The sequence below is a fragment of the Nuphar pumila genome, chromosome 13 (assembly GCF_984573655.1).
Source record: "Nuphar pumila chromosome 13, dmNupPumi1.hap1.1, whole genome shotgun sequence".
Classification (NCBI taxonomy): Eukaryota; Viridiplantae; Streptophyta; class Magnoliopsida; order Nymphaeales; family Nymphaeaceae; genus Nuphar; species Nuphar pumila.
In genome coordinates this window covers 18,133,081-18,144,912 of record NC_143261.1, presented here as the reverse complement: position 1 = coordinate 18,144,912, position 11,832 = coordinate 18,133,081, and the positions used below count along the sequence as shown (strand labels likewise).

At 38.0% G+C, this 11,832-nt stretch overlaps 1 protein-coding gene across 1 annotated transcript; it reads left to right on the top strand.

Moving 5' to 3' along the window:
* Nucleotides 1-736: 736 nt before the first annotated feature.
* LOC149817968 (uncharacterized) lies at nucleotides 737-6,041 on the top strand. Its single transcript, XM_089986127.1, has 3 exons — nucleotides 737-862; nucleotides 4,606-4,692; nucleotides 5,694-6,041. Exons 1-3 carry the CDS (start codon nucleotides 737-739, stop codon nucleotides 5,826-5,828), a joined length of 348 nt encoding a protein of 115 aa, XP_089842253.1. The 3' UTR covers nucleotides 5,829-6,041.
* Nucleotides 6,042-11,832: the final 5,791 nt, after the last annotated feature.

Here is an 11,832-nt window from a genome sequence, read left to right as displayed (position 1 = left end):
GGATGTAACCATGTAAAAAAAAAGTGTGTTTCAGATTAACTCTTTCCTTGTTTTTGTTTAGGGAAATAAAAGTTATCGAAGGCACTCCCAGTATATAAACCGTGGAGAAGTATAATTTTTTCATTTACATATATATGGCTTTTGCTTAAGCTGTACTTGTCCTAATCCAACATAAGTCTAATATAACATGGGTTAACAATTCCAACCCACTGTTGTCCATGCTTGACCCAAGGCCACACTTGGATCCAATATGCATCATATGTGGACTAATGAACTACTTATATCCCGTCTTGACCCATTCTTGAACATTTTGATTGCACATTGATTTGTGATTGATCCAAAAAAGTTTCATATTGCTTGATACATGAGCTCAAATTGGATCAAACATGAACTCACCTCGTTCTGATTTGAATATGCATGATCTCAATCCATACATGACCCAGGGAGTCCAAGTTTAGCCCAATTATTTGCTTAAAAAATCGTCTTTTGTAAAGATAAAACACTTTGTGATGGATTTTTTTTTCAATGGTTCCAGGTGTTGAAAAAAACAAGATATTTTGTGATTTTCAATGAATGTCAATAGTCTCCTAATAATGAGTTGAATTCAGACAAGGAAATGCTTTATTAATCTTCTGATTTTTTTCATCTCTGCCATTGCCTTTTATAATTTATTTGCATTTCCTTTTGTATTTTTAATCAGTTGCAGTTCATTTCGATTTATGTTAGATCTTCTGACATGCCTTTACTCTTTTGCAAGTACAGTAGGGATGAAGGAAGGACAAGTAGTGCAAACATCTTTGTTGGGGGCTTTATATTGGGAGGCATTATAGTCGGAACTCTTGGCTGTATATATGCACCACAGGTAATTGGTTTTGTGATCCTAGAAGCTTAAACATCGTTCACTTGTTCACAACCATTTTATGTTTGGCAGGAAAAAGTTCATATTTTATAAATAACTTTGATAATAGTCTCTTGAAGATCGAGATATTCTATTCCGGGAAAGATAAAGACTCTAAGCAAGATCTTATTTGAAGGGATATATATTTCACCAAAATCAATTCAACTGATATTATGACTGAAAAACACTCTTCCCCTTGGATTTATTGCAGATTTCTATGATAAAATGTATTCTAAAATTTGTATGTCATTCAACTGTGGTAGCAAGATAGTTTTTTGTGCTAAGGTGCTTGTTTTTGGATGACCTTTTGTTGGATCTCTACTCGCCTGCTTTAACCATGCCAATAATGAACCTTGGACATATATATGATTGACTCATTCGCGTGCGTCTCAGCGCATCATTATGCTGTGTCAGCCATGCCTCAGAATCATGATAACATAGTTCAGTTCTTAGCTTGGGTCCAGTTTGTGTATCCATTTCGATCCATCACATGTATCTCTCATTGCTGGTGTAACATACCAAAATAATTGGCCATACATATTATCTTGGTAGCAGAGATTTTAGGTGATGATTCTAGCTTTCTGCTAGCAAGAATAATATCTAGAGATGCCATGTCCCGCTAATCAAAACATGTGCCATGGTAAATCCATTTTCTAGCTTTAGGACTTCTAGTTTGTCTAAACAAATTTTTCTGGCTGGTGAGAAATTATGTACCATTTGGACTGACAGTCTAACATTTGATCTATAACTATGAATAAATGATGGGCCCTCACCATACCTACCTGCCTGATCATTAGGTATGGAGGTTCAAAGAAAAATGTTTTTGGTGCCTTCTTGCCAACTATCTGCAAATGCACAAAACGCCATCCTGATGGCGCACATATTGATACTTTCCAATTGCAAACACGAAATTAAGGAACTTCTTAGTTCTTACATACTTGGTTGTTGCATATACATAGAAGTTTTCATGCCATGGTGACCCTTGGTTATCTTAGAGGGTATGCTGCGATTATCTTGTTATTGATGCTATAGTAGTAGATAAGAGGTGCATTCATCCTCTTTTGTTTTAATTAACTATTCTATCAATCTAACAACTTATAAATGACTAAAAAAGGAATGTCATTCTGTAGATTCTGCTGTTCCTAATTTTTTTGGTTTTATTCTATTATCTGTGTTGAATTCTATTCTCATCTCAGGTCTGTTGGATATAACTATTCATTTAAGTGGATTCTAGCTTGCCATGGTAGTCCAATGTTGTTGCCATAACGTCATCATGTGAAAGATTTCTTGTGAGCCACTGTTGATGTTATCTGGCCACAGTTCGGCGTGCTTCATTGCAGGTTTATGGACATATGATAAAATTTTTGTTTGCAAAAATTCTTTAATATGATCAGATCTCAACATTCACAGCCCTGATCATGCAAATTTTCCTAATTTAAGATGATGAAAGTGTTACAAATCTTCTCTGGAACCTGCGTGAGAGAAAGAAAAGATAGAAGAAAGACAACTGCGATAATGAAATCATGACCTAAACTTGTGTATTTAAGTTTACATTACAGAAGTATGGGTCCGGGTCTGGTGTATCCAGACCCGATAAAAGCAAAGGGTTACATGATCTTTACATGGATCAGTTACATGGATCGGGTCGGATCCTTTGCACCTTTTTCACCCCCCCTCAAGTTGATCATGGTTTTGGACCATGAACAACTTGCTTTTAAGCATCCAAAAACGATCCTTTGTTAACCCTTTGGTAAATATGTCTGCAACCTGTCTTTCAGTACTGACAAACTCAGGCTCAATCTCTTTTTCTTCAACCTTCTGTCTCACAAAGTGTTGGTCGATCTCAATGTGCTTGGCACGACTGTGATGTACTGGATTGAATGACATGTTGATAACACTTTGATTGTCACAGAGCAAGATAGTGTGGGGGATCTTTTCTCCTACTTCAGTTAGAAGATGCCTGATCCATGTGACTTCGGCAGTGGCAGCAACCATGGATCTATATTCAGCCTCAGTGCTTGATCTAGCGATAGCCTTTTGTTTTCTACTGCTCCAAGAGACTAAATTTCTTTCAATGAAGGCACAATATCCTAATGTAGATCTTCGTTCGTCAGGATCTCCTGCCCAGTCTGCATCACAATATACAATAATTCCGTGCTCGTCTTGGCCATATGACTGTGGTAAATATATCAATCCATCCCCAATAGTCCCTTTCAGATATCTAAGGATCCTCTTGACCGCTTCCATATGTCCAGTACGTAGCGCATGCATAAATTGAGACACTTGATTGACTGAATAAACAATATCAGGTCTAGTGAATGTGAGGTATTGTAACATTCCTATTATGCTGCGATACCTGGTGGGGTCATCACACAGATCTCCATCATGAGCGCTAAGTTTTTGATGAAGTACACTCGGAGTTCCTAGAGGTTTGCAGTCTTTCATGCCTGCCTTGTTGAGAACATCTACGGTGTACTTGTGTTGAGTGAGTGTCAAGCCATGAGCCTGGTTATCAACTTCTACACCAAGGAAATAACGTAGAACTCCAAGATCTTTTATTTTGAACCTCTGACCTAATAAGTCTTTTATTTCTTGGATGTGGGTCGTAGAGTTTCCTGTGATGATAATATCATCGACATAAATTAATAATAGAGTGGTCACAGGCTGACTTTTAAAAATAAATAATGAGTGATCCAGCATGGAACGTGAAAATCCATGTTTCTGAATCTCTAGCGAGAAGCTATCAAACCAAGAGCGAGATGCTTGCTTCAGGCCATAGATGGCTCTTTTTAACCTGCATACATGGATTTTACAATTTTGTTCTTGATATCCAGGGTGTTGTTCCATGTATACTTCCTCCTTCAAATCCCCATGCAAGAATGCATTTTTTACATCAAGCTGACTCAACTTCCATCCATGTTCAACAGTCAGGGAAATGATAATTTGAATCGTTTCCATTCTTACAACCGGACTAAAAGTCTCATCGTAGTCTTTCCCTGCTTCTTGAGTGAATCCTTTTGCTACAAGCCTTGCCTTATATCGTTCAATGGTTCCATCTGGCTTGTACTTGATTTTGTAGACTCATTTGCATCCGACAACATTTTTGTCAGGTGGTCTGGGAACAACTTCCCATGTTCCACATTCATGCAAGGCTTGCATTTCATCATTCATGGCTTCTACCCATTTCATAGAAGCGGCTGCCTGATAATACATGATGGGCTCTTCGTCCTTATTGATGGCAGTTAAAAACAGTTGAAGATCCAAGGAGAAGTTGTTACAACTAACCCACCTGTCAATAGGATGTCGTATGCGGTTTGATTTTCTGGCCTCAAGAGTATGAGAAGGAGTAGGATTGGCGACTGAAACATGATCTTTACATGGACCATAGAGCAAGCTAAGGGTCACAACTACTCATCCTGTATATTGTCCTTTTCATTCCATGTTGCAATAAACTAAATATTAATGATATATACTTTCTTCAGATGGGCGAACAGATCTTTCTTTTCAATGAGTTTCTTCCACGGTATTGGAGAAACCTCTCCTTTTTTATCTTTATTTATTCTATTATTGAAGTGAAGAAAAGATTCCATTATTTTTCTTCTACATAAAGCATTTCTTCCATCCATGTGATGATGTTCATGGTGTTTAAATTTTATCTCCATGCCTGTGATGAGATTGTTAATTTTGCCTATCATTGTCTGCTGTAGATTAGCAAATCATTGGGTGGAGCTGACAGAAGGGATCTGATGAGAAAGCTGCCAAAGTTTATATATGATGAAGAGAAGGCTTTGGAGGTATGCATTAATTACTAGCTAGGTAGATACATGTAGATTACTGTCCTAGCAGTGACAAAAAACTGCATTATATGATTTCTTGCTAAATAATTAACCTTTTATGGTTAAATTGATCTTGTTCTAGCTGTTGCATACTTGTTCAGATGCAAGAGATTGTATAACACGTGAGTCGCAACCCTTGGAATCAGTTTCATCTGGTAGAGAAATGTGATTGGTTTAATTTCAAACTGAACAGGTTGTTATGTATGGCTATGATCTGCAAGTTTTGATCATTCCAAACTGTCATACAACAAAAACCATCTAAATTGGATTTGAAAAATGACCATGCCCACTGTAAGAAATTAGATGACTATGAAAATTGAATATTTTGAGAACCTGATTATACAATACACAAAACCCAGGTGGTCAGCAACTTTTGTTAAGGGCCATTCTTCGACTCCCAAATTGCAATATTGTGAGGGACATCAGAAAAATGCATATGAAGGGATGTCATTTATTCTTATTAATTATCAGATTTTTTTATAGGTATTTATGTAACTGAAAACATTGTGGTTACTTGTTGAAAGTGTGTTTTGCATGTGCCTCTTCATGCTTGTGCACTTGCAACCATTGGGCGGTGCTCAAGTTACCCTAGATGTAGTTTAATGTTGTTGAAAATGAATAATGACATGCTGCTTTTGGCATCGTGTTGTGTTGTACATCCACTGTATGGGTGGATTTTGGCTTGCCACATCTTCTGTGTGATAAATCTTCTTTTGGGTTTCTACTGAAAACCTAAATAGTATTTTCACAAAAGTACTACATTCGTTCTTGAGTTAGAATTGCTTGGAGACATTTGAAATATGTTTGGTCTGTCATGCAGCATATGGTTTGCATGCACATGTTTGCAATACTAAATCATCGGAAATAGAATTTACCAACATTTCAGTTTGAATTGCAAATTGATCTTGTACAATCACTTCAGTCTTTGTTAACAGTTTGTTTGAAATTACTTGTGGCAGAAAACAAGGAAAATCTTGACTAATAAGATAGCTCAGCTGAACTCTGCAATTGATGAGGTTTCATCTCAGCTTCAAGCTGATGACAAAACAAATGGTGCAGCAGCGGCTTCTGATGAAGTTGAAGCTGCCATGTAGTCTTGATCTTCGATAAGGAACACAAAGAGTTAGCTAGCATATGCGAAGATCTTTTCTTTGAAGTTCTACTGTTGCATGTAAAGCCCTCAAATTCTTCATAAGTTGAAGGCGAATGTTAGCTGCTGCAAGCTTGTGTGTAACTGCATTCCGTTTACCTCCCTTTGCATGGATTTAATGATGAGGAAATAGCAGTTCCAGCAAAATAAAACTCATGTTACTCCATCGTAAACAGCTATTCATCTTCAAGCAGGTGATGGTGTTTCAGTGGGATATATTGTTAGTTTAGTCCCCTTTTTGTTCCAGAAACAGAATCTTCAAGCAGGTGATGATGGTGTTCCAAAGAAAGTTACTGATTTTTTGCAACTTAGGATTCAAATGTCGACGTTGTGTGCTGACGGTGTTAGCCGAATATATAGATGGTGGTGTTTGTTGTTATCGCTACCTCTTTTTTTTCTCCCCTTTGACAGGCAGGTTTGGGGATAACCCCGGCGGATTCGAACTTGAGACCTCGGTTATGATAGTGTGACTTAATCATCCAGCTCTCTCTTTTGAACACGATGACAATGTCACAAACCATGATATCAAGTGATGGACATCTCACGATAACATGAATGGCATCGAATAAAAAAAAGTGGGCCCAACCAAGTGGTGAGCATCTCATTCACGCTGGTTTGGATGCCGATCATCTTGAGATCAACGGCGTCCAAGGGAGCTCTAAGGGTAATACTGTCAGACTCACTCTGACCTGATCCCATCTCCTTTAGTTGCTTGAGAGATCACTTGGAAGGGATATGGGGAGGATGATGGCTTTGAGAGAGATATAGGCATATAGCCTTTTATACTTTGCCAATGATGGGAGTCCAAAAATTTACTAGCACTATGAGATTTTCAAAATTTTGCAAGATTTATGAAAAAACATAAATACCGCAATTTAAACTATATATTTACGTTTTAAACAGCTATTTATCGTGAAAAAACTGTGTTTTTATTTTTAAATAATTTTTAATAATATTTTATTATAAAAAAATATTTTTAAATTTATATTTTATTACCAAGATTTTGCCAAAAAAATGCGAGATTTATGAATTTTTTTTTTCAAATTCTCGTAGTTTTTAACGTTGGTCACTATGCTTCCCACACAAGAGACTCCTCATTGCCCTATAAAAATGCCGAAAGACAACAACAATAATACAAAAAGAGAAGGGACAGAAAATAAGCCCACTGCAAACGTGTCTGAATACCTGGGCTCCCAACCTCCCACATCCAAACATAGAGTTTGTATTTTTCTCTCTTTTCTGCTTTGTTGCACGCCTGTGGAACTCACTGCAACATGTGCAGTTTCATCTTTTCACCGAGAGCAAATTCTTACTTCCACCAAGTACTTGAAAAGTCTGTGCGTGTGTGTGTGTGTGCACACGCGAGAATGCACTTATCACAACTTACAGATTACATTTTTATATTATGAAGCGCCAATCCAATAATCGAAGCGCGATCGCCTGCCACCTTCTGCAGCAGACGTCTCATTCTTAAAACTGGAAATCCATGGTTCACATGAAACACCTCAGATCGAATCATTGAAGGGACAGAAAATAACAAAATAAACAGAACGAAGTTCCCCTGTGGAAGCAAGCATGCTTCTGCTTTTAGAGGAGGCAGTCACCTTGGGATGTGATCACTCTCCGGTTCCTGGATCTCTGTTTGCTATTTCAGACATATATGTGAAGGTGACATTGAGCTTTCTCAGTCTGCTGGCATTGGCATCTCTGCTTGACTACACTCAGTGGGCTGATGTGACACTTGTGGAGCTTGGTTTGGCATACTCTGTGCAATAGCCCCCTTCATATTTTTTAAACCACAGGTGAGGTAGACATGTAGTTCCAAGTCCCCATTTGTTGTCATTATGTAAATTCAAATTCCCATGTCATTGCATTCATCCTGAGTTGGTGAGAGCTAGCCTTCAATTTTTCACTCCTTTTCTTGCTCATGAAAAGTGATTCTGCCTTGTTCCTTGGGCTCACGCTATCTCACCGTACAGATTCTTTTCCTGTGGTTGGTAGGCATACTATTCACTGGAGAGATTGTTTGTTTGTTTGTTTTTTAAAGGGGAGTGGTTGCCCATATTCACCATTGGACCTCTGGTCCAAGGAACCCTACAGGTTAAGCATATAGCAACAAACTCTTCACAGAACTAGCCCCCAGGAGTGTCAATTGATGATATAGCTGATATCTGACCTGATTCTGAATCCAATAAATAATGAGATACGGATTCTGTTTAAGGATTTCATGACTGAATTAGACGGATACCCGAATCTGATTACATGCATAATTTCGGATTCAGTATTAGCTTTTTTCCAATATGAATCTAAATCAGAATCCTTGTCTGGTTAACCAATATCCTATTAATAATCGGATTTGATATTGTCTACATCCAACCTGAATCAGAACCGTTTACATCCTTACCCTGAGTACTCTCTTTCTCTCTCCATCAGTTGTTGTGCGGGAGGGTCGCTTTGCGTTGGATCTTATCCTCAGCCTTACTATAATTAGACACGAAAAGAAGTGGAGGACTATATGGAGAGTTTAGTTATTTACAGTGTGGTGGTTCATATATATGGATGACAAAAAATGATGTTACTTTTCGGGTTGTTCCGTTCAACCTTAACCGTTCAACTCATAGGGTCTTGGCTGATGTGTATGCTATCCTCCGCATATACCTCAAAGACCTGCCTTTGCCACCAACAGATTCCCATTTAGATGTCTGTGGTTCTTGATGAGTTTTCTGTTTGTGTTCAAGTTTTTTCTAGTTTTTGTGTTAAGGGTGTTCTCATGTTGCTGTTGTGGTTGTGCTTGTGGGACTCAAAGCTTTGTTGAGTTTCACTTTTAACTTTTAAGTAATGTTCATCGCTGTTCGGCTCTCTCTCTTACCAACAAGATTTTGATACTTTAGTAATTGTCTTAATCTACAAATTGGCTCATTTTTATATCTACTTCACAAATATATGGGTATGACCCAACATGGGACTCGAGAGTCTGACATGCTTGTTTAATTTTTTTTATTAATAAGAAATAAGGATGTGAATTTTTAAACATTTTAATTAATGAAAACTATTTTTGATATTAATATATAAAAATGAGTTTTTATTAAATTACTATTTAAAATATTAAAATACTTATCTGTACTGTACATGTCAGGGCCGTGTCAGTATGTGGCCCAGATCTGGAACCGGTATTGGTAGATTAATGTTGGACCTGAGTCCGTACTTACCTGGGTCCAATGCAGGTCGGACCCCGTGACAGGCCTACATGTAACCATGAAATATGGGACAAACCTATGGGATTTGGACACAGTAAACGATATCAAGGTTGGACGAATATGCACTTGATACAGTAACTCATCCAGATCTGGACCATTCAAGCTAATCGATTTAGATTTTGTAGTATCTTCTCATATCCAAATCTGCATCGGGTTCTGAATACAATGAGGCCCTATCTGATTATGTAGGATTCAGTAATGTGTACATCTGAACCAAACACAACCCATTCACATCCCATGGTCAGCGATTTGAGATCCGAAAATATCTCTGAGATCCTTGGTCAGTTTTGATATCCAAAGCAATCAAACACACCCTCATGTTTTTACCCGACCTGGATGTGTAAAATCTTGGCTCAACTCAACCTGAACTGGGACCGGGTTTTTTTTATCAGCTTTTCTGGATTTGACTTGTGGGACCCACAGAAGCATTAACCGGATCTTGTGGGGGCCGCGTTATCTTTCTTGCACAATAGGGCTGGCATCAAGTGCCGATCAGGTGCAATCACATTGCACACATTGAGTGTGCCGCTGCACCTGGCAGCCCTCCATCTCTGTGGTATAGCCTGGCAGTTTGTGGGGCCCAACAGAAGATGGAAGACGGATCAAGCAGTGTGCCACACTAAAGTATGCAATGTGATTGCACCTGATCCGCGTCATTGGCACCTCCTTCCCAAGTTGGTTTGTCACTATGTCCACGGAGTCTATCATTATATTCATGATTTTTTTTTTATAACAAAAGAAAAACTGCTTTGCTCACCAAATTTATTGACATAAGGCCCTTAGATCTCTCTTACCCACCAGAGAGTAGGGCTGGCAAACGTGTCACGAACTTGTTTGTGATTGATTCGTATAGTTGGTGAAATGAGCCACAAGCAGCTTGTTTAGCTTAAACGAGTCGAGTCTGAACACAAGGTGTTCAGCTTGGCTTGATAGTGCTCGTATAGAAAAATATATATATACTTTTATGGATAATATATATTTTGTGTAATATATAAAAAAAAAATGCATAATATATATATATATATATATGAAACAACAACAACAACTACGCCTTCATCCCAAAACAATTGGGGTCGACGATATGAACCAACAAAGAAAATCATTATGGGTCTTCCACATGAATCCTTCTCCTCCATTCATTTCTATCCAATGCCATGTTCTCGGTGAGGTTCAAAGCATTCATATCCTTTCTTATCACCTCCATCCATGTCTTCCTAGGCCTACCCTAACCTCTTTTAACTAATATATTTTTTCATTTCTCCATCCTTCTAACTGGAGCATCATTAGGCCTTCGTCGAATATGTCTAAACCATTGTAAACGATTCTCTTTCATATATATATATATATATATATATTTATATAAATGAAAGATGAATAAAAAATATATACATAAAATATGAACTATTAAGTGTGTTTTTATAAAAAAGTATAATATTTTCAAGTATAATATATAAAAATGTATATACTATGAATAAATAACATGAAATGTTTTTACACAAGCCAGCTTGTCTCATTCAGGGGCATGATGAGCCAAGCCACAAACTCAATCTACTAGTAAACGAGCCAAACCCCAACATTCTCTGTTAGGTTCGTTGGGCTCCTTTATCAGCCCACCCAGCTTGGATCTTCACATGCATGGATCTCTTCGTGCGAACTTTCATACAATTACAGGTTCAGTTATTATTTAATAAAGATTAGTGGATGATATTAAAATAACATGAGGATGAGGATGTTAAAAACTACACCCTTCTTATTTTTATTAAATCTAGAGCCCAATTTTTCAGATAATTCACATGTGCACGGATAACATGCCTTCATTGATCATGTAGCTCCCTTGAGACAAGCTCCATAATTTTAAAAAGTTGTTGTACCAAAAAAGATGGTTTTGCTCCCTGCTCACAATTTTAAAAAAGCTATTTTTTTTATATGTATTTTGGCGCGAAGAAACCACCCTCATAATCAAAGACCTAGCCACACTAGTTTTACCTGCCATACTTAAGGGTTGCTGTTAAAATGAGGAAATCAGGATAAACATGCCAGACTTATGATTTGGTGTAGTGAGGTGGGGTCTAGGCCGTTAGATAGGTGGTCAAGGTTCATTCCTGCTAGCATCACTCTCTTGCGCAAGCTAGCCGATGTTCGGCATAGGCCATGGGGGAGAGGCTCCTAGCGTCGGAGTTTTACGCTTCTAGGACAACAATTGTAGGTATGGCAGGTTGAGCCAGCGCAACCAGGTCTTCGAGCCTAGACACAGTTTCTTCGGGTGATACAACAACAACTACACCTTCATCCCAAAACAATTGGGGTCGGCGATATGAACCAACAAAGAAAATCATTATGGGTCTTCCACATGAATCCTTCTCCTCCATTCATTTCTATCCAATGCCATGTCCTCGGTGAGGTTCAAAGCATTCATATCCTTTCTTATCACCTCCATCCATGTCTTCCTAGGCCTACCCCCAACCTCTTTTAACTAATATATTTTCCCATTTCTCTATCCTTTTAACTGGAGCATCATTAGGCCTAGGTCGAATATGTCCAAACCACCGTAGACGATTCTCTCTCATTTTATTTTCAATGGGTGCAACGCCTACCTTCTTACGTATCTCCTTGAGTGATAAATAAAAAAAAATAAAAACTCTTGGAAACCCTTATTATATGACATAATTAGGTGATTCTAAAGCTGATCTC